This window comes from Macrotis lagotis, chromosome 1 (assembly GCF_037893015.1).
Source record: "Macrotis lagotis isolate mMagLag1 chromosome 1, bilby.v1.9.chrom.fasta, whole genome shotgun sequence".
NCBI lineage: Eukaryota > Metazoa > Chordata > Mammalia > Peramelemorphia > Peramelidae > Macrotis > Macrotis lagotis.
The window spans coordinates 838,778,872-838,801,753 of record NC_133658.1 but is presented as its reverse complement, the minus strand read 5'-3'; the positions used below and the strand labels follow the sequence as shown (position 1 = coordinate 838,801,753).

Here is a 22,882-nt window from a genome sequence, read left to right as displayed (position 1 = left end):
GGAAGTCAGATTATCATTTTGAACACCATAGAGATAATATTATATTTTGATACTGGAAGTGACTGAGATACTGAATGTTTATTGAGAATAATGACGACGATGATGATGATGATGATGATCAGACCTGCCTTAATTTTAAGAAGATCATTTTAACAGCTGAGCTGAGGATGGACTGGAATTATAGTGACTTGACACAGGAAAGCATCTTACAGGATATTGCAACAGTACATTCTGAGGTGGTGTGCACCAGGGTTTTCATAACATCAGAACGGGAAAAAGGGGCACACACTAGAGATTTTTAAAAGGCAAAAATCATCAAACGTAGAAATATATATGAGGAGTGAAAAACAGTGAGGAGTCAAGGATGACAAATGGATTATTGATGTGGTTAGCTGAGGAGCTGAAATTACCCTTGGCAGTCATTTGAAAGTTTTGAGGTTTGTTTGTTTGTTTTTTACATTGTTCACTCAGTTTTTTTTAAAAAAGTTATCTCTCTTTTAGCATTTTTTAAAACTTTGAGCATCAGATTATCTACCTCCTTTCAGCCCATGCTCTGTCTATTGAGAAGACAAACAATATATCAACTTTAAATATATGTGTGTGTGTGCCAAATTATGTAAAACTTCTGTTCACATTAGTCATGTCATTACAAAAATAAATAAAATGAGAAAATTATAATATAAATTTCATTCAGAGTTCATCAGTTCTCTCTCTTATTTCATCACGAGTCCTTCAGAATTATCTTGGAAAAATAATTAAATCTTTTTTAGATGATCATTATTACAATGTAGTTGTTACTCTGTACAATGATCTCTTGATTCTTCTAATTTCATTTTGCATTGGATTATATAAATCTCACCAGACTTTTGTGAAATTATACCTCTCATCATTTCTTAGAACATGATATTATTCCATCAAAATCTTAGACCAAAACCTGTTCAAACTTTAATTCCAAATTGTGCAACAACATTTCATTAATATATTTATTTATTTTCAAATTTACTCTGGCATTTATCATTTTTCTTTTCCATTATTTTATACAATCTAATAAGTATGAGGTGGTATCTGAGAGTTGTTTTAATTTGCATTTCTCTAATTAACAGTGATTTACGGTATTTTTTTTTTCAAATGACTAAAGGTAGTTTAACTATCTTTTCAAAACTACCTGTTCTTGTCCTTCTCTGCTTATTCCTCTAATTTCCCCAACATATTCTCCTCTACCCAAAGAACCATTTGATGTTAGTTACTAAGAATAAAAAGAAAGAGAAAGAAAAAAAGTAGACCAGAAATATTAACAAACATATCAGTATCTGAAGCTTTTCACATTCTATGTTGCCCACCTTTGCAAACAAAGAGGGGATATTATGATATATCTTCTTTGGGAGCAAATTTTGTTATCCTAATGACACAACATTCAGTTTTTATTTCTTTGTTGTTATTTATTCAATTTACATTGTGGTAGTCACAGTATATATTGTTTTCCTGGTTCATCTAAGTCTACTTTTAACTTTAACTTGCATTTTCTTTAACCTGTATTTCCAAAAATCTGAAATCTTTTACATCCATGTTTGAATAGATAAGATATATGTGAAATTCAAACACCTACACAGTGATTTCTCTCCAGATATTGCAATAGCAGCTAGCTTGAGTCTTAGTCCACATCAGTTACTTTTTGAACACATTTAATTGAATCAGTTGGAAGATTCAATTGTCAGATGGGAATGGCTCATTTTTATGTCATCCAGCATTCTTTGGGCATCTTCACTTAATCTATTGAGTGTGAAAATGGGCATCTTTGTTTAATCTACTGAGTCTGTGAAAATGAAAGGATTGGGACAGCTAAGTGGTGCAGTGGATAGAGCACCAGCCCCGGAGTCAGGAGTACCTGGGTTCAAATCCGGTCTCAGACACTTAATAATTACCGAGCTGTGTGGCCTTGGGCAAGCCACTTAACCCCGTTTGCCTTGCAAAATCCTAAAAAAAAATGCAAGGATTACAAAGGTTCTTTATCACAGAGTATTTTATTTTTTATTTTTTAATCCCTACAATTTTCTCATACCCTCATAATTTTTTTTTGTCAAAAATATCAAAACTTTTTTTCTTCTGAGAGCAAGAATTCATACAGTATTAGAAAGAAACAGAAAGATTGAGGATAAATGTCTTAAAGCATTAATCAGAATAGTCAAAGTTCCATTTTTTGTCACTCAAATGATTGTTGCTAAAATGACTGCTTAAAATTGTTTATGTTTACAATATTCTTGTGATTTGAAAAGAAGTTAAAAGTTTAAAATTCTCAGGTCTAAATTAATCAGTCATCAGTTTTTTTGGCAGGTGCTTGGATAAATAAAAAAAATAAAAAATTAAATAAAGTAGAACTGTTCTTGACCCCCAAAGACTTAGATTCTGTCTGAAATAGAAAAGAAGAAAGGGCTGATCATATGTATTCTAAGCAAGAAAAACAGGAAGAAACAAGATTTAAGAAATTGAGCTTTAGACCTGAGAAGGAATAAATATATTGGTAGAGCCAAAGGAAAAAGTGAAGACTTTCCATGAATAAGGTAAAAAATTTAGAATTATGCCAAAAGGACAATAAAACCATGTACACCCTTTAATCCCATAATATCCATACTAGAACTATACCACAAATAGATCACAAAAAAAGGATAAAAAATCCACATGTAAAAATATTTATTAGCATCATTTTTCATAGTAGCAAAGAATTGGAAATTGAAGGTATACCCATCAATGGCTGAACAAATTGTGGCATATGAATGTTGTGGAATATTCTTGTTCTTTAAGAAACCATGAGGTTTCAAACTTCAAAATAAGATGGAAAAACTTGCATGAACTGATGTTGAGTGAGTGAGCAGAACCAGAAGAGCATTATAACACTAACAGCAACCTGGGGTGATGATCAACCTTGATGGACTTGATCATTTCTGCAGTACAATAATTAAAGACAATACTAAAAGTCTTGCAATCTTTTTTCTATTCATATCCAGAGAAGAAAATGTGGAGTTTAAATGCAAACCAGAGTTTAGAATTTTCAATTTTTAAACAAAGTTATTTTATGAATTATGCTGGATTTTTTTTTCTCTAATTTTTTTCTTCTATTTGGATGTGACTCTTCTTTCACAATATGGTTAATATAGATTTAGCCTGGTTATAGATATAGAGTCTATATTACATTGTTTCCTATCAGGGAAGGGGGAAGGAAGGAAGAAATATAAAAAAAAAAAGATTGTTGAAAACTATCATTATATGCAGTTGGAAAAATAAATAAAGAAACTTTTAAAAATCAATCCTGATTTTCTTTCTTTCTTTTGTTAGGTTTTTGCAAGGCAAACAAGGTTAAGTGGCTTGCCCAAGGCCACACAGCTCGGTAATCATTAAGTGTCTGAGACCGGATTTGAACCCAGGTACTCTTGACTCTAAGGCCGGTTCTTTACCCACTACTCCACCTAGCCGTCCCAATCCTGATTTTCATTCAGTTTTTTTAGCTGAGATCTGAACCTGTCCTTAAACATAATCTAATCTAAGTTTTTAGCTCTACAATTTCTGTGTTGTAGTAGATATATTTTGGCAGTATTCACTATATAAATGAACACTCATTTTCCATAAAAATGGAAAATCTGTTTTCCAGAATTTTATTCCTAAAAGACAAGAATATGAATCTACCACAGATAACTTCCTGACTCATATTTGACATTCTTAGCAACAACACACCCCTTTCCCCTAAACCATCTCCTTTCTCTCTGACCGTATAAAGACTTACATCAACTTCTGCAGGTTGCAATTTGGGTTGTTCAAGGTTTCACACAATAGGTTCACTTCATCATCCCCCAGTGTGGTTCCAGCAATATTCAAATGGATCAAATTATGGTTGCTCTTGAGTACAGCAGAGAGATGGGGAAAGCCTGCTGCAGTGAAACATGTATTCCATAGTCTACCAAAGAGGAGAAAGAAATAATAACTTCAAAAGGGATTCATATCCACAATCCCTTAATGTAGAGCAAGTCTTATGAACCCACCCTTTTCCCTCCACTATAGCCCAGACCACAGTACTAAATTTCTTCTCATAGGACCCTTATTGTCTTGAATTATGTCAAATAAATACTTAAAGTTAAGTAATCAGAAAAGGAAAAGTGACGATCTGGTAGGTTATCATAGTATCTATGATATGGGTAGGGGAAGTGATCATTAATTAAGAAGAAAAAAGGCTGAACTAGAGCAACTGACAAGGCCTGGAGCAAGGGAAGTGGCTGCTAACCATATCCATCACAATTTAGATCCTATCCTAAAGAATGTGAATGGGTCAAGACTTTTTGACCCATGCCCTGACTTTTCCACAAACATCCCATATCGTGGCTGCTCTTTAGGACACCCCTATCATGCTGCTCTTTGGGATTCCCCTCTTCTCTAATTTCAAGTAGGAGGCATTTTGAACAAAAGAAATTGGTAGTGATTTACTTTATTTCCTGTAATCTGCAGTTTGGATCCCTGAAGGTCTCACACAGAAGTTTTACTCCATCATTACCCAAGGTGTTACCCCCCAGGTTCAGAGAAGTTAAATTCTGATTGCTTTTCAGAGCCAAGGAGAGATCCCAACAACAAGCTTCAGAAAAACAGCAACCTTGCAACCTGTGAGAAAAACACAACATATTTGGTAAGGGTATAAAGTACACTTCTTTTTTCTTTCACCTTGGAAAGAAGCCCATCAAAAGCTAGCATGAAACTAATAGCCCTATTCCTTCCTATAAAAGCACCTAGCTAAGAAAACAAGACATCACTAAAGTGCCTTGGTCCAGTCTCTTCCACTTTTCTTGCCATTATTAAATTATAAACCTGAACCCTAATCATCTTTTTTCTTCTTCTACTGGAACTCAAACTGTGTGTCCAGTAACCTGAACTCTCTTGGTGAGCTTCTAGTTCACCATTTTAAAAATTAATTTTATTTTGAACAATATTTTATTTTTCCCAGTTATATGCAAACATAATTTTAGCGGACTTTTTTTATTTTGAATTTCAAATTCTCTCCTTCCCTATTTATTACCTGAGGTGGTAAGCAATTTGATATAGGTTATAAATTTGTAATCTTATAAAAATATTCCATAATAGGTCATGTGTGGAAAGAAAAAAAATCCCCTCCCTGAAAAAACAAAAAAATAATAAAGTGAAAACCAGCATGCTTTAATCCATCAATTATTTTTCTGGATGTGAATTGCATTTTTCATCATGAGTTCTTTGGAATTGTCTTGTATTATCATGAGATTAACTATCATTCATAGTTTATCATCATAAAATATTGCTGTTATGATGATCAGTATTCCCCTAGTTCTCACTTCACTTTGTATCCATTCATGTAAATCTCCCTATGCTTTTCTGAAATTATTCTGTTCATCATTATCAAAATAGTATTTCATTATATGCATATGTCACATCTTGTTCAATAATTCCCAACTGATGGGCAACCTTTCAATTTCTAGTTCCTTGCCACCATAAAAAGCACTGTTCTAAATATTTTTGTACAAATAGATTATTTTCCCTTTTTAAAACAAATTTTTTCTTTGGGATATAGACCTAGTAGTGAATAAAATGGTATGCAAAGGTTTTATAGCCTTTGGACATAGTTCCAAATTGCTCTCCAGATTGGTTGGATCAGTTCCCAACTCCACCAGCAGTGTATTAATGTCCAAATATTCCCACATGCCCTCCGACATTTATTTTTTTCTTTTCTTTATTCTTAGCCAATCAGATACATTTGAGACAGTACTCAGAGTTATTTGACTTTGCATTTCTCTAATCAATAATGATGTAGAGCATTTTTATGACTATAGATAGCCTTAATTTCTTCATCTGAAAACTGCCTTTTCATGTTTTTGCCCACTTATCAATTGGGTAATGATTTGTATTCTTAATTCAATTCTCCATATATTGAGAGTTTAGACCTTTGTTAGGAAAAAAACTTGATTTAAAATTTATAAGAATACAAATCAGTCCTTAAAGGAAATTCAGTTTCCTGAAACACCCTTATAGTAATTATTTAGATATATCTCCCAACTAATAAATTTGAAGTTAAACTTTTAAAAAAATCCCCCCCCAAACCAACCAAACAACAACAAAAAGAAGAAAAACAAAAAATAATACCCACCCAACCACAATATAGGTAACCAGTAGTTTCTATTTCCTACCCAAAGAGGTTTGGCAACAAAGACTGGGTAATAATCTATCAGGATTGTCATAAAGGGAATTCCATTTCAGATACTGGTTGGTGCACAATTAGGGATTTTTTCCTATACATCAAAGCGACATCTGATTTTTTTTAACCACATTTTGCCTATTTTTCTTAGCTTTGTCTTTTGTAGAGTCAGAATAAGTGTAATCTCACTTCCTTAAGACAGCCCTTTAAAAGTTGAAGACTCCCAGAAGAAAGAATATAGCACACATGATAACTCAGTTTAGTGATAGAAAGTTTCAGAGATAAAAATGGAGTTATTGAAAAAAAATCTGTGGGACCCTAAGTCCTGATTCTTTCACAGACACCTTTCTTCAATTCATGTTGTGTTTTTAGTCTCTTCCAAATATCTAAGGAACTTGACTCAATGGATTTACAAGAGTACTTACTTCAGTTCCTGGAGGTGACAGTCTGGGTATTGCAGGGCTTCACAGAGCAGTGTCACTCCATGATTCCCCAGGGCATTATCTGCCAAATTCAAATGGGTCACACTTCTGTTTCTCTTGAGAGCAAAGGAAAGATCCTGACAACAAGAAGCAGTTAGACCACAACTCCTCAACCTGCAGAGGAGAGGGAAACACAAAGAAATTATTTCACCTTCATTTTTTTCTTATCTCCCTAAAAAGCATCATATCCAATGTTGTCTAGGTCCATAGACAACATAAGACCCATGTCTTTTTTCTTTTTTTTCCTTACTTCTACATTCCTTCCCTTAGCAGCTAAGAATCTTCTTCCAAAATGTTATTTGCCCTTTGTTCTCAAAGGACATCAGAGCAGTGATGCCATGACAAGCAAGTGAATTGGATATGAAGGGATGCTATGCGAAGTCATCAGTCTCACTTTCTCCTCTGGAGCTATCTGGGTCCAGTAGTCAGATATGAATCAAAATGACTGGAGATGGCCCTGGTTTGGAGGCAGTCAGGGTTAAGTGACTTCCCCAAGGTCATGCAGCTAGTGTCAAGTGTTTGAGGTCAGATTTGAACTCAAGTCTTCCTGATTCTAGTACTGGTGCTCCATCCACTGCATCATCTACCCTAATAAAGTTCTTTAATGTTTACAAAATATTTTTACATATTTGATCCTCATTTTGTGAAGTAGTTACTATTTTTGTCCCAACTTAACAGATAAGAAAACTGAGGCAAGGTGAAGTCAAATGACTTCCCCGGGGTCACATAATTGATCAGTGTCTAAGGCACATTATAAATGCAGGTCTTCCAAGCTATAAGTCCATGGCTGTGCCCGCTTTACCATTTAGCTATTCTTGTTTTTTCCATACAACCTGAGGTTCTAGACTAGTTTACTAAATAGTTTTTCATTGATTTGTGCCATTTTTGTCAGGATATGACAGATCTCTGAATCCTACTAGTCTTCACAAAGTTGTGTGCCCACTTACCTCCAAATTTGGGGTTAGTGGGGCTCTGGAATTGATTCCTATCCTTAGCCAGGTTGGTACAGTCTTTCAACAGTGGTAGTATAAGATACTACCTGGATGAGACCTATAGTGTTTTATGGTTGAAAATGCTCTTATTTCTGGTTCCTAGCAGACTGTCTTTTGCCTTTTTTCTTTTCTTGGTTGGCCCCTGTTGATTTCTAGGTTTGACTTTTTCCAATCTTCTAGATTAGTATCCTAGATACTGGTCCAGGATTTTTTTCCCTGGTTTTCATTGGGTTACCTCCACCTCCAAAGTCTATTCTAAACTTAATGTTAACATTTATAGCTAATTTCTGAGTATATTTGATTCCCTATTACTGGCTTTTGACATTATGTTATCAGAAGGCACATATCCTCACAACCACACATACACACTCACATATACATTACACACTCATACACACTCTGTATCTCTAACAAAATGACTATAATTCATAACTAAAGTCAAATAGTTATAGGGTCACCTAGATGGTATAGCACATGGAACAAAGTGGCCTGGAATCAGGAGAACTTGAGTTCAAATCCAGCCTCAGACACTTACTAGAGGTATGACCCTGAGCAAGTCACTTAATCCTCTTTGCCTCAGTTTCCTCATCTGTAAAGTGAACTAGAGAAAAGACTGAATAACAAAAATAACCCACAGATCTGATCTCTAAATTTCCCTCCCATTGCATTTTGTTGCTTCCTGCAACATTGGCACTATAAAGTCTTCATCTCCTAGAATAAATCATCTGTTGCCTCTCATGCTTTCTTCCACAAAATACACTCATATACACCCAAGTATTGCTGATAATACAAAAGGTCAAATATACCTATTATTGTCTCCCAAATGGATGCAGGGGCTTGATGCTCAAACCTTTACAGGGATCTTCCAGTCAGTTATCCTTCTCCTGTTTATGCTAATCTGTCTCCCTCCACTCCCTTGCAACAAAGACAAAAGAAATTCTATCCAACAAACACTAGCTCAGAAGATATACCCCTCTTCCACAAAAAAAGATTCTGTGATTCCCTGTTATCTTCTAAGTTTAGCCTGTTTATTCTATCTTCCAATAATGTAGCACCAACCTATCTTTCTAAGTTTATCAATCACATGCTTGTGTATGGGATAGGTTCTTCCTGGTAGGCTGTGATCCAGCTGATATAAACATTTCTGAAGTTGTTCCTCTACATACCCTTTCTCTAAATAATCCTAATATTTTTCAGCCTTCTCTGCTCCATTTTGTTGGCAATGTTTCCATTTGTATCCTATTGACATCTGGCCCAGCTTATTTTCCAAAGTGAAAATATCAGTCAAGTTATTTGACCGTTTTTTGTAATCTCTCCCTAATCTATTTTCCTAGAATTTATTCTCATGCATATGCATTAGAGTTGCATTTGAATGCAATATATACTAATTTGTATTATTTTCAATTGTATATATATGTCCTGTTCTGCTTAGTTCTCATCCATTGTAAATTCTTTGAGGGAAGGGATTATATATTGTTTTTGTTTTCACAAAGCATTTAATAGTTTTTCTGTGAGTTATTGAATGAATAATTGAATGAATTATTGAATCATTAATGAATCATTATTGAATGAAGAAGGCAAGTGAATGAATGAAAATTATAAACACTTACATCAGTGAATTTATTTTACAATAATCATTTCCCAAGGTCTCACATAGAAGTTTTATTCCATTGTCACCAAGGCTATTACCACTCAAATCCAAATGGGTCAAACTTTGGTTGCTCTTGAGAGCAAAAGAGAGATAATCACAAGAAAGAGAGGTGAGATGACATTTCCACAACCTGCAAAAGACAACCATGATTTTTTCTACATCTATGATTCATTTTTTTCCTGTATGTATTGGAAAGGAATTTCATCTTAGAGTCATTTTACTTAGCATCAAACTAATGGTCTATTTCTTTTCATTACAAAACTGACAGTCACTCCCCTTAATGTTTATCATAACCTCTCCCATGTTGAGTTCAAGATACAGCAAAAGCAGAAGGTTGACCACTATAGGATGAATGCCCTGATCATGGTGATACATAAAACTTATAAAAACATAAAATGGTTATCAGTCCTATAGAGGTTCCTTCTTCCAAAGGAATGGTATCAAGAGTGGTAGAAGAGAGAAGAGATAGTAGCATGAATCACACAGTATTTTTTGCAAATGTTAATTTAACTTTTGTAAATTAATGTGGGATTATTTTCCATTAACTATATAGTTGTTGCATAAAGGATGTTTTACTGTAAAAGGGGGATGTTTTACTAAATGATTTTCTAGGTTCCTCAGTTCTATGACCCTGTACTACAAGGATGATAATAACTTTCTTATTTTTTTAAATTTGATGTTTGTTTTGAGACAAACATCTATGCTAAAAGCATAACTTGTCTATGCTAAAAGCATAACTAACATTCATATATTCAATTCCAATATTGATTGGAAAGGAAAATTTAACCTGCTCTGTTTTTCAAACTGAAATAGATTTATCCCACCTGAAGCAGTCTTAGTGGCTCTCCACTCCTAGAGGCTTATTGTAAAGTTTTCAGACTTAGTGTGACTATCAACTGGACTTTAGCCCTAGTACAACTTACAACTTCTGAACCCAAGTGATATACCAGCATTAGCCTCCCTAGTATCAGGGACTCCAAATATGGGCTATCAGGTCTGACTCCATTGATATTTTCATGAAGCCAGAGAATATAAAGAAGTTATATTAAGGGGAAAGATGGCTCACAAGAGTGGTTAATAAATAATTTATTGACTGTATTTTTCATCATAGACACAAAGACAATAGAAATTCATTTCACGGAAACCTGGTTATCCTTATAGTATTCTTGATAAAATAAGTGTAATCACCAATATCTGCTGAAAAGGATAAAAAAGGAAAGACATTCTATTGAAAATTGAAAATATTTTTCAAATCTAGTCACTTCTTAGATAATTCCTAAGAATCATCATGCTAATTTTATGAGAATTTTTGATTTTCTTTTATTTCTTCTGTATTAACCTCATGTAACCAAGTTGTGTCCCATGGGATATGAAAATTTACTTAAGAGTCTAAAACATTCTTAGATAATAAGTCAGAGAAAGAATCTCAATTGTTACTGACTTCTTGCTCACATGTAAATTATCATTTTCAACCAGTCTTTTGAAAATTCTTTAAATATACTATGACTTCTAATTAGACTTAGTTTACTTGTGGAATTTGGTGAAATTTTTTTACTTTGAGGATGTAAGAGATTATGACTCTTTTTAACGAGGTTGTTCAATGTTTATTACATTGATTATGTATCTATCGTCTTTCTAACTTTTAAAGCCCAAGAGGAATGTACAAGATAGTAATTTGCAAATTAATTATTTCACTGTCACTCTGATGTAATTTTACCTATAAAGAGCTTTGTCAGAATTCTCACAATGGTTCAGGTTTTCTTTAATCCCTGAATTTTTATGCTTGAACTTAATAATAAAACCTAGGTTTTAACTCCATAATTTGCATTGTATGTATGTATGCATCTATCTATATCTATATCTATATCTATATCTATATCTATATCTATATCTATATCTATATCTATGTCTATGTCTATGTCTATGTCTATGTCTATGTCTATGTCTATGTCTATGTCTATGTCTATCTCTATATCATCTATATCCCTCTATCTATCTATCTATCTATCTATCTATCTATCTATCTATCTATAGAGAGAGAGAGAGCACGCGTGAGAGAGAGATAGAGCAATAGTTACATACCACATGAATTTTACAAGACATATTCCTCTAATAACATTTAAAACTTCAGGACTTCTCCATAAAATATATTTTCCAAAACAAATCAAAAAGATTGAGGTGATTAGCATCACTTTACATGTGTTTAAAAAATAATGCCAAAGTATTTGATTTGATAGAAAATAGTTGAATAACCCTGTGAGGTGGGTGCTATTATATACTGTCTGGTGATACAAAATGAAAACAAACAAATAACAACAGACAACAAAAACTGCTTCTAAATTCCTTTCTCTATTAATGAAATAGTTTATTTCAAGTTCTCTAACCTCATTCCTCCCCTATTCCCCAAATACAGCCTCTTTCAGAGAAAATGAGAGGACTTATACTATAAGGTCAATGCTAGGAGGATTTGTAATACTTGTATCCCCAGAGTCTAGTGCACACTATGACAATAATAAACATTTGAGTGATTGACTTACACCAACATCCGAAGCTGACAGTGTGGGTGCTTCAAGGCCTCACACAGCAACTTCACTCCATTATCCTTCAGGACATTGGCTGCCAGGTCCAGATGTAGAAGGTTCTGGTTCTGAATTAGAGTTGATGACAGATCCTGACAACAAATGTCTGTGAGATGGCACCAGAACATTCTTCAAGGAATATGCATACCCAAAGAGAAAAGGGCTTCATTAGTCTGTATAGCCTATTCTTTTTCCATCTGTCCAAATGAAGAGGTACATACACAAAGTATGTGTGCATTAAACCACCCAATCAACTTTATACTTCTGTTCTGGCTCAGCAGTCACAGTTTTCTAGGAAAGAAGAATCAAAGAATAAAAGAAAGAGGGAAGGAAAGAAGAAAGGGATGAAAAAGAGGAAGAAAGGGAGAGAGGAATGGATGGAAGAAATGAGGAAGGAAGAAAAAAAGGAAGGAAAGAAAGAAGGGAAAAAGAAGGAAGTGCCTACTATGGGCTAAGCACTATGTAAAGAGATTTATATATATAATATATATATATATTATATATATATATATATATATATATGTATATTTTCTCGTTTGATCCTTGAAACATCACTGTGAGATAGTTGCTATCACTATCCCCATTTTACTACTAAGGAGACTCTTATCTCCTTTCCCTCCTCCTTCCTTGTAGGGTAAGATAAATTTCAATACCCCACTGAGTATTTATGTTATTCCCTCTTTGAGCTAATTCCAATAAGATTAAAGTTTAAGCATTCTCTGCTACTCTCCCATCTTCCCATGAACTGTAAAAGTTTCCCTTTTATATGAGATGATTTACTCCATTCTGCATCTCCCTTTCCTACTCTGCTGGTGTATCATTCTTTTTCATTATATATATATATATACATATATATATATGTATATATACATATATGTATATATATTATATCATATATATCATATTATCCAATCAATAGTGTGTTAAAACAGCTAGGTGGTGCAATGGATAGTACATTGGCCTCGGAGTCAGGAGAATGGGAGTTCAAATCCAACCTCAGACACTTGACTCTTACTAGCTGTGTGTGAACCCTGATTGCCTCACATCCTATATTCTCTCCAGTCATCCTGGTTCATATCTGGTTACTGGATCCAAATGGCTCTGGAGGAAAAAGTGAGACTGGTGACTTCCCAATTCATGTTCTTGCCATGGTATCACCTCCCTGATGTCATGTTCTTCTTTGAGAACTAAGGACAAATATCATCTTCAGAACATTTTTTTAAAAAAACAAATGTGTCCAGATAAAGAACTGTGGAATTTGAACAATGTTCAAGGACTATTCCCTTTAATTTAGAAAAAAAAACCTGACATCTTATTGTCTGATCTTGTTATCTCTTAGACTTTTTGTCTCTTCCTTAAGGATGTGATTTCTCTCTCATCACACTCAATTTGGATCAATGTACAACATGGAAACAAAGTAAAGACTGACAGATTGCTTTCTGTGGAGGGGGGGAGGGAAGTAAGATTGGGGAAAAATTGTAAAACTCAAATAATATCTTTAATAAAAAATGTGGCTATAGATAGCATGGGGATATTGATAGCAACTGTTTTGTTTGCTTTTGTGCTGCTGTTTATAGAGCTAGTTTTGAGGCTCTATGTATTTTCAGTTCTTCCAAGGTGGTATGATCTAAGAACACCTGTGTTCACTGCTCTTTAGGCCTGGTCTCTTTTCCACCTTGGAACTGTGACCATGATCCCTTTTTCATGGTGATTGCAGTTCCAATGTACTAGTACTCTTCCTGGTTCTGGGACTCAAAATTGCACACGGGCAATACAACAGAGTCCTGCACCTAGTGTCAGCAAAGACCCCCAAGTAATCTGACCAGTTGTCTGACCTGTTTACTGTCTGTGGGTTGTAGAAGGTGCTGCCGCCAATTCAGTCACTCCCAAAGACTGCCATGACTTGCTAGAGTGTGCCTGGCATTTGTCTGTACTCTACCACCCAGTGAGTCAAACTTTGCTGCTCATTTACTTGGGTTAGAAAATTGTTTCATCTGCTCTTTCTGTAGGTTATACTTAAGAATTGGCAGAGAATTTTGAGGAGTTATTTAAATTTGTTTGGAGCTGAATTTGGAAAAGCTCTGGAAAGTCTCTGCTTTTATTCTACCCTCTTATCCTCAACTCAGTAACAATAGGGGCTGTTAGGTAATAGAGACTTGGAGTCAGGTGGATGGCAGTTTGAATCTTGTCTCAGACACTTCACAGTTACTAGTTGTGTGACCTTGGGCAAGTCATTTAACCCTGTTTGTCTTGCATCCAGGGCCATCTCCAGTTGTACTGATTCATAATTGGCCACTGGACCCAGATGGCTCAGGAAGAGAAAGTGAGGATGGTGACTAAACCCAGTACCCCTTCACCCAAACTCATGGCATCTCCTCCCTGTTGTCGTGGTCTTCTTCAAAACAAAGTTGAAACATCATCATCATCAGATCATTATAATTATATCAATATGTGTGTTTGTTGACATTAGTGAATTGGAGAACACAGGCTAGAGATTTAAATAGTTTGTGCACAGGGAGATCCCATGACAGGCTCTTTAAGGTTTAATGCAGAGAATTCATCTTTATTCCATTAATTCCCTGATCTCACAGAATATTATCTCTCCCTCTACTACCCTATATTGCTCATCACCTCAGAAGAAATGTGTGTCTCCTCAGTTATAGGATATAACATAGGTAAGAGTAGGAAATGCAGTGAAGAAAAAATAAAGAAAACTAAGTGAAAAGCCAGAGCACATGAGCCTCTGTTATTACTGTATAGTATGACCTTGGGAAACTTGCTTAATTTTCCTGGGTCTCAGTCTCTTTTGTTTCCTTGCTCTAAATCCTATAATTTATGATGGTATGAATTCTCATTCAGTGGACATGGTGCTATGCTGTGAGGCTCATAACAACCTTTGTCAAATGTTCAGATTCTCTGATGATATTAGGGTGAGAAACAAGAATTGCCCCAGACAGATGAAAATCCTCCCAAGGTACTGAGTACTCTTCAAAAAGAAAATCTTTCAGAGACTCACCTCAGCTCTTGTAAGCTACAATCCTGGCTTCCTAAGGCCTTACATAGTATCTTCATCCCATCATCCCCAAGGGAATTAACACTTAAATTTAGATTTTTCAGGCGGCGGTTGCTACCAAGAGCATAAGAGAGATCCTGACAACAAGCAGTAGTGAGATGACAATCATCCAACCTGTAAGAGAAACAACAAAGATAAATTACCCTGTTGCAACCTTGGATCTATTTCTTTCCTACATATGCCAAGGGAGGAGATTGTTCCACTAAACTCTTCAATTCAGATATAGACTCATCTTCTCTTTTGTTTCTATGATAGAATAAATCACTGAATATTTCCTTAGAGATAAAATATACCCCCAAATGGAAGATTTGAAGGTTATATAAATAGAAATTGCTAGGGGCATCTAGGTGGTGTGGTGGATAGAGCCACCGGTCCTGGAGTCAGGACTTGAGTTCAAATATGATCTCAGATAATAATTGCCTAGTTATGTGAACTTGAGCAAGTCACTTAACCCACTGCCTTAAAAAAAGAAATGGGAATTGCTATTTTAAAATTTCTTGTTACTTTTAGCTTTTATACAACCTGCTTTCCCCAATATATTCCTCCATCCTCACATTCCCAAGGAGCCATCCCTTATAACAAGGAAGAAGGCAAAGTTGAGCAAAAACTAATCGACATATCAAAGAGTTTAAAAAATATAGAGAGCTTCACATCCAGAGAAAAGCTCCCACCCCCACCCCTACAAAGAAGAGAAAAAAGATTCATTCTCATATTGGGTTTTTTTTTTTTTTACCAATCTTGGTCACTCTAATTTCACAGATTTCAACTTTAAGCATTTTGTTGTTCTTTCTTTTATTGTTGTTCAGTCATTTTAGTCATAGTTGAACATTATTGAAGTCATTGCATATTTTTCTTTACTGATTCTGCTTATTCAATTGTGCATCAATCAGATGTATTTTTACATTTCTCTGGATTCAACATATTTGGCATTTATTTCAATACAGCAAAATATTGTTATTATAAACATAGCCTTTTTCCAATCAATGATTTTTTTCGTTTCTTTGCTGCTCCAAAAAATGTGGCTACAAATATTATCTCCTTAGGATATGTGAGCTTCTAATCCTATAGAACGTTTACCAACAGAATTTCTAGGTTAAAAATCTTGAAGTTTTTAAGGACCCTTTCTTAGCATAATTCCAAATTACTTTAAGAATGATTCAATTTATTGACAGTTTCACCAATAATGCACTAATATGCTTATCTTTTCACAATCCCCTTATATTATTTCCATCTTTTGTGATTTTTCAAGAGTTTTGAAGAGTTTTATGAATGTGAGATGAAACCTCATTTAATTTTACTTGTATCTAATATTTGATATGTTGTTAATAATCTATAATAAGTCTTTTGAAAACTGGGTATGAAATATAGAATTTTTCTTGATCCTATGCATTTGAGTTAGCCCTTTATCAAAGATATTTAGCAATGTTTGACAATTAGAGTACAAGATAGAATAGATTGCTTTGAGACGTGATAGTTTTCTCTCAAAGAGTTACAAGCAAAGATGGAAATTCATTTATGTTTGGAATGCAGGTCCAGAGTCTTCATAGGACAATCTAATCTCCAGGGATGGGCAAGAAAGAAAATGAAAGCAGAGGTCTCTTTCAATTTTCAAAATTTATGATCCAAATATCTTTTTCTTATAATTGATGACTTTCTTTCTTTTACTGTTATTGTGTACTGTGTAGTATAAACCCTTTTTAGTTTCCTGTAATCATGTAATCAAAAACTCAGAGAGGATAGGATGTAGTGTGTTGTGCAGCATTTTGTTTTGGGGAAAAAGGAGGAAGAATCAAATCAGGACCCATGATTTCATTCATATAGCAAAATGTCCATTGGAAATTCTTTCCTCAAAAACAAATCAGCAAATTCTCTAAAATTTACAGTTTTAGAGAATATCTCAGAAGGAGTGAGAAATTGGACTTGCCCATGATCACACATCTAGTACTTGATGGAGAGGCTTTAACTCTAGGCCATCCTCTGTACTCTGCCTTGTTTTCCTGATATGACAGTTGACTTTACATATTTGAAAGACCATCTCTGGGGAAGGGAAGACATTTATTTTGCATGGGTCAAAAGACAGGACTTGGACAAATAGAAATTGCAGAGAAACATTTTCAGTTTGGCGTTTAAAACTTTCTAACAATGAGATCTGGTTGCCATTGGCTATTATTGAATGAGGGACTTCTGAATCACTGAAAATGTTCAAGCAGAAGCTGGATATTCAACCAGGTTATATATGTAAGTAAGTTCTCTGCTTATATTGGACCCAAGAATTTTTTTTTATATTTTTGCAAGGCAAATGGGGTTAAGTGGCTTGCCCAAGGCCACACAGCTAGGTAATTATTAAGTGTCTGAGGCCAGATTTGAACTCAGGTCCTCCTGACTCCAGGGCCGGGCTCTATATACTGTGCCACCTAGCTGCCCAATCCAAGAATTTCTTTAGAAATTTTAGCTGATTATTAGGACCTTAAATTTTTTTTCTCTTTGACCTATGAGATTTAGTGAATCTTATTTACAAGTAATGTTTCAAGTCTTTAAGGACTTTATAAATGCTATTATTATTAACAGTAGAATTTAGAATCATAAAGAAACCTGGAGGTCTGGTTTACATTGTTCACTTTATAAATGAGGAAAAAGAGAATCAGAGAGGTTAACAACATAATAGTAACATTTTCATGTTATTTTGCTTGGTATATTATGTGAGATGCTGGTGTATGTCAAGTTTATGCTAAAGTGCTTTACAGTTTTCCCAGAAATTTTTGTCAAATGTTGGGGTTTTATCCTCAAAGCTTGAAACTTTGGGCTTGTGAAGCAATAGATAAGAATAGTTATTTACTACTATATACTGTGTACTGGATTCTTAATCTATTCCCATGATCCACCACTCTGTTTGTATACCAGTATCAGATTATTTTCATAATTACCACTTTGTAAAATAATTTGACATTTGTTCTTTGTTATTTTCCTTCACATTTTTTCATTGATCCTCTGGATATTCTTGACCATTTTCCTTTCAGATAAATTTCATTATTAATTTTTCTTGTTCTTATAAATACTTCTTTGGTAGTTTGATGATTATGACACTGAACAATTCAATGAACATAGAATTATCATTTTTATTATATTGGCCCAGCTATCTGCATTTCTCTATTTAGGCAAGTTTTATTTGTATGAATTATTTCATAAATGTATTCATATATTTTCTGATTTTGTTATGGCACTCAATTATTATGTATTGTCTGCAGTTATTTTTAAATGATTGCTTTTTCTCTATATTACAATTGGGTTTTGTTGACAGTATGCTAAAGATTGATGTTATTAATTTTATATCCTGCAACTTTTCTAAGCAATTACTTGTTTCAACTAGGTTTTAGATAGGTTCTCTAAAGTATATGATCATCATTTCATTTGAAAAAGTGATTCTTTTCTTTTCTCATTGCCTTTTTATTCTTCCAATTATTTTTCTTGTTTTAGTTGCTATAAGATAGCATTTCTAATAAGAAATCGAATAGTAGTGTGATAATAAGCATCTGAGCTAGAACTCTGAGCTTATTGGGACAGTTTCAAGTTTATCCCATTATAAATAATGAGTGTTCTTAGTTTTAGAGAGATAATTCTAATAATTTTTTAAAAGATCCATTTATTCCTATGCTTTCTAGTATCTTTAATAGTTATGGGTATTGTAATTGTCAAAAGTATTTTCTGCATCTATTGATATAATCATACTTTTTTTGTTGTGTGTTTTTTTTGTTTTGAATTTTTTTTAAGGCAATGGGGTTAAGTGACTTGCCCAGGGTCACACAGCTAGGTAATTATTAAGTGTCTAAGGCTGAATTTGAACTGAGGTCCTGGTGCTCTATCCACTGTGCCACCTAGCTGTCCATGTTTTCTTATTTCTACATCAATAATAGTGATCTTTTTATAATATTGAAACAGTTCTACTTTCTTGGTATATTCGCTGTTATAATTCTCAGGGAATGACCTTTGTAATATATTGCTATAATCTCCTTGCTAGTACTTTATTTAAAATCTTTTGCATCAAAATTCATTAGGGAAATTAGTCTGTAGCTTTCTTTCTCTGTTTTGTCCTGATCTAGTTATCAAAATCATATTGTGGCATAAGAGAAATTGGGTAAAACTCTTTCTTTACCTAGTTTTCTGTAGATAGTTTAGATAATATTGAAATTAAGTGTTTCTTAAATATTTGGTGGAATTCAGTCATAAATCCATCTGACCTTGGAATTTTTTTCTTAGGGAATTTATTCCTGGCATTAGGGTTATGTATTCTATTTCCTCTTTTATTAATCTGGGTTGTTTACACTTTTCATTTGTAAGTAATCATAAATTTTCAGTTTTACTAACATTTACTTGGGCAAAACAACTCCTAATAATTGTTGTGATTTCATTTTCATTGATAGTACATTTGCCCATTTAATTTTTGATACTAGTAATTTGCTATATTTTTTCATCAAATTGACCAATGATTTATCTACCTTAATGTTTTTAATTTCATAAACTAGTTCCAAGTTTTATTTATCAGCTTAATATTCTTACTTTCAATATTATTAATCTCTCCTTTAGTTTTCAGGATTTCAAATTTGATTTTTGATTGGGGGAATTTGATTTGTTCTTTTTCTAGTTTTTTAATTTACATGCCCAATTCATTGACCTATTTTTTCTCTCTCTTTTATTACTGTGTGTTTTTGAGTTATAAGACCTTCCCAGGTGCTATTTTTCTACATTTCCCAAATTTAGGTATATTACCTCAATGTCATTTTCTTTTATGAACTTTTGATTGTTTGTTTAATATGTTCCTTGACAACCACTTTTTTTAAGATTAGATTATTTAGTTTCCCACAATTTTAATATATATTTCCATACTCCTTTTTTGAATATTACCTTTTTTAATATAGTCAGGAACCAGTGCATTTAATGTTTCTACTTTTCTACATTTGATTGTGAAGAATTTATAACCTGATACATGGTCAATTTTGGGTCATGTACAATTGAGACAAAGGCATACTCCTTTCTATTCTCATTTACTTTTCTTCAGAGGTCTATCATATTTCCTGTATCTTAGACTCTATTCATGTTCTTAACTTCTTAATTATTTCATAATTTTTTGTAGTTATGAGAGGAGAAAGTTGAAGACCCTCACCACTATAGTTTTACTCTCTTTTTCTTCCTATAATTCATTTAACTTTTCCATTAAGATTTTGGATGCAAAGCCATTTCTTGTAGCATATTGTTGGATTCTGATTTCTAATTCATGCTATTAATTGCCTAAATTTTGTGGGAGAAAATTATTCACATTCATATTTATTTTTATTTACTGTGCTTTTTCTGCCATTCTATTTTGTTCTGTTTATCCTTCTCTCTCTCTTTTTTATCCTGCTCCTTTTCTAAAGTTTGTTTTGTTTCTGATCATTATCCTCCTCTTTTCTCACCTTTCCCCTTTCTTTTATTATTTTTCTATCTTGCTTTTGGGTAAAAGATTTCTATATCAATTTGAGTGTTTGTGTGTGTGTGTGTGTGTACCTCTCTGAACCAATTCTAATGAGAGAACTTTTCTAGTATAGTCCCTACCATTTCTATTTCATTGTTAAATGATTCCTTGCTTTCCTTTTTTTATGACATAATTATCCTCTCCTTCCTTCCTCCTTCTCCCAGACATCTCTCTTTCTCACTCATCCATTTTTAATGTCATCTCAATGAAATCAACTTACTTCTGTACTCTCTATGTATAACTCTTCTAACTCTCAATGATATATTCTTAGAAATTATATGTGTCACATTCCCATATAGGAATGTAAGCAATTTAATCTTACTGAGTCCCTTATGATTTTTCTTTTAGATTTACATTTTTATGATTCTCTTGAGTTTTGTATTTGAAAATCACATTTCTTTTCTATTCAGCTCTGATTTTTCATCAGGGCTGCGTATCTTTATTTCATTAATTATCCTTTTTTTTCAGTGACTGATTATACTCAGCTTTTCTGGTAAAGGTATTAATTGCAACTCTTCTGTTTTCCAGAATATCATATTCCAAATTTTCCACTCTTTTAACATGGAGGTTGCTAAATCATGTATGACCCTGACTGTGGATGCATGATATTTCTTTTTGGTTGCTTCATATATTTTCTCTTTGACTTGAGCATTCTAGAATATGGTCATGATAGTCCTAGGAGTTTTCATTTAGAGGTCGCTTTTAGGTGGTTGTCATTTAATTCCTTTGGTTTCTATTTTATTCTTACCAGGACATATCAGGGCAAACAGCATTCAGGATGTGTCCAATTCTAAGACAATAGTCTCATAATCTCTTTCTAACTGGTCTCCAGGACCATCTATGACTTGAAAGTTCCTGAAGTTGCTTCTATTTCTGTCATTCTACTTAGTCCCATCATTCATGTTGAAATCACATGAACTTTGGACCAATCCCCACCTTTCCTTCCAACCTCCTAAACTATGTTAGGTGGAAGAATGTCTCATTCTCACCTTTTGTTGGCTCTACAACTTCAGGATTCTATTTAAGGCATTATAGCAAAGTTGTTTGGAGAGAACTGTTGAGAGATGTTGGGAGAACTTGGTTAAGTGCTTCCTGTATTCTACCATCTTGATTCCAACACCAGAAATTACCTAATAATCTTTCTACAGTTTCATGTACCCAAAATCAATTTCCAAATTTTTAAAATGCTAGAATAGGAATGGAAAAATTTTAGGCTCCTTTAATATTAAGAATCAACATTTAATATTATATTATTCCTTTTCTCTCATTTCTCTAAATGCCTTTCCCCTCCCTCCTTTATTTAACTCTATTCTTTTTTTATTTAACTATATTTTAGTTTCCTCTTCTTTTTAATTTTTCAGCACCTAAACCTTATTCAGTCACTTCATCTTCTCTAATCCTTAAAATAAATTTCTCTTGCAGGAAACAAATTAAAACTGACCTGAGTTTCTGGACTGTGCAGTCTGGATGTCTTAGTTCTGAACAAAGTATCATCATGGATGAATCTCCAAGGTGACTTGTACTGAGATCCAGTTCTCTCAGATTCTGATTCCTACTGACCACAGAGAAGAGATCTCTCCAGTTGGAAGCAGAAAGATGGGAACGCCTCAGTCTGTAAGAGAGATAATAGAGATATTTTACTGGTGTAAGGGAAATCTCACAGTTCATATATGCATATTCAGCTCATAGAGCTTCCCAATATCACCAGTATAAAGTGATGCACACAAACACACAGACACACACACATCTCTAAGGACTAACTTTCAAGGACTTTTTATGTTTAAAGTTTTATTTTCAGTAAATGATGTATAGATAAACATGTTAGAGGATAGTGTGATTTATTCCTTACTCAAAACTCATGTAAGGATTTTTTTCTGGAATTTTAATGCAAGATTTCTTTGGAAAAGTTGGGGAAGTCAATCTGGAAACACAAGAAACACTGATGACAGAATTAACAGACTGTCAACCAACATTGCCCTCCTCCCAGAACCACCAATATTTTTTTGCCTCCCCTTTCCATTAGAATACCTTAACTTTTTACTATTGTCTTTCCCCTGCCCCCAACATAACACCTGCTTTCCTCTTGAATTATCAGACACAAATAGATTATTCCTCTACTCAACTACTGATAAGGGAAAATGGGCAGTTCCTGTGTGTGTGTGTGTGTGTGTGTGTGTGTGTGTGTGTGTGTGCGCGTGTGTCTGCCTGATGGTGTTGGGAAGGAAATGGGTACAGGAAGAAGAGTTTAAAGAAAAGGAAAGAAGTGTATAAGGGTGGAAGGTGGTGGCAGGGGAGAGAATTATGAGCAAGGAGAGAAAAGAAAAAAATAGTTTCCTATTCATTTCTGGGTCCACTTTAAAAATTTAATTCAATTACACAAACATATGTTAAGCCTTTACA

General features: G+C 33.9%; 1 protein-coding gene across 1 annotated transcript in view; it reads right to left on the bottom strand.

The window, feature by feature from the left end:
* Nucleotides 1-3,743: 3,743 nt before the first annotated feature.
* Nucleotides 3,744-22,882, bottom strand: part of LOC141508620 (NACHT, LRR and PYD domains-containing protein 14-like) — a 36,799-nt gene continuing 17,660 nt past the window's right edge. Inside the window, exons 5-11 of the mRNA XM_074217399.1 lie at nucleotides 21,924-22,094; nucleotides 14,920-15,090; nucleotides 11,862-12,032; nucleotides 9,284-9,454; nucleotides 6,625-6,795; nucleotides 4,471-4,641; nucleotides 3,744-3,946 (exon numbers count right to left, since the gene is read on the bottom strand). Coding sequence (XP_074073500.1) covers nucleotides 3,772-3,946; nucleotides 4,471-4,641; nucleotides 6,625-6,795; nucleotides 9,284-9,454; nucleotides 11,862-12,032; nucleotides 14,920-15,090; nucleotides 21,924-22,094 — 1,201 coding nt within the window. The 3' untranslated portion in view covers nucleotides 3,744-3,771. The remainder of the gene's footprint in view (nucleotides 3,947-4,470; nucleotides 4,642-6,624; nucleotides 6,796-9,283; nucleotides 9,455-11,861; nucleotides 12,033-14,919; nucleotides 15,091-21,923; nucleotides 22,095-22,882) is intronic.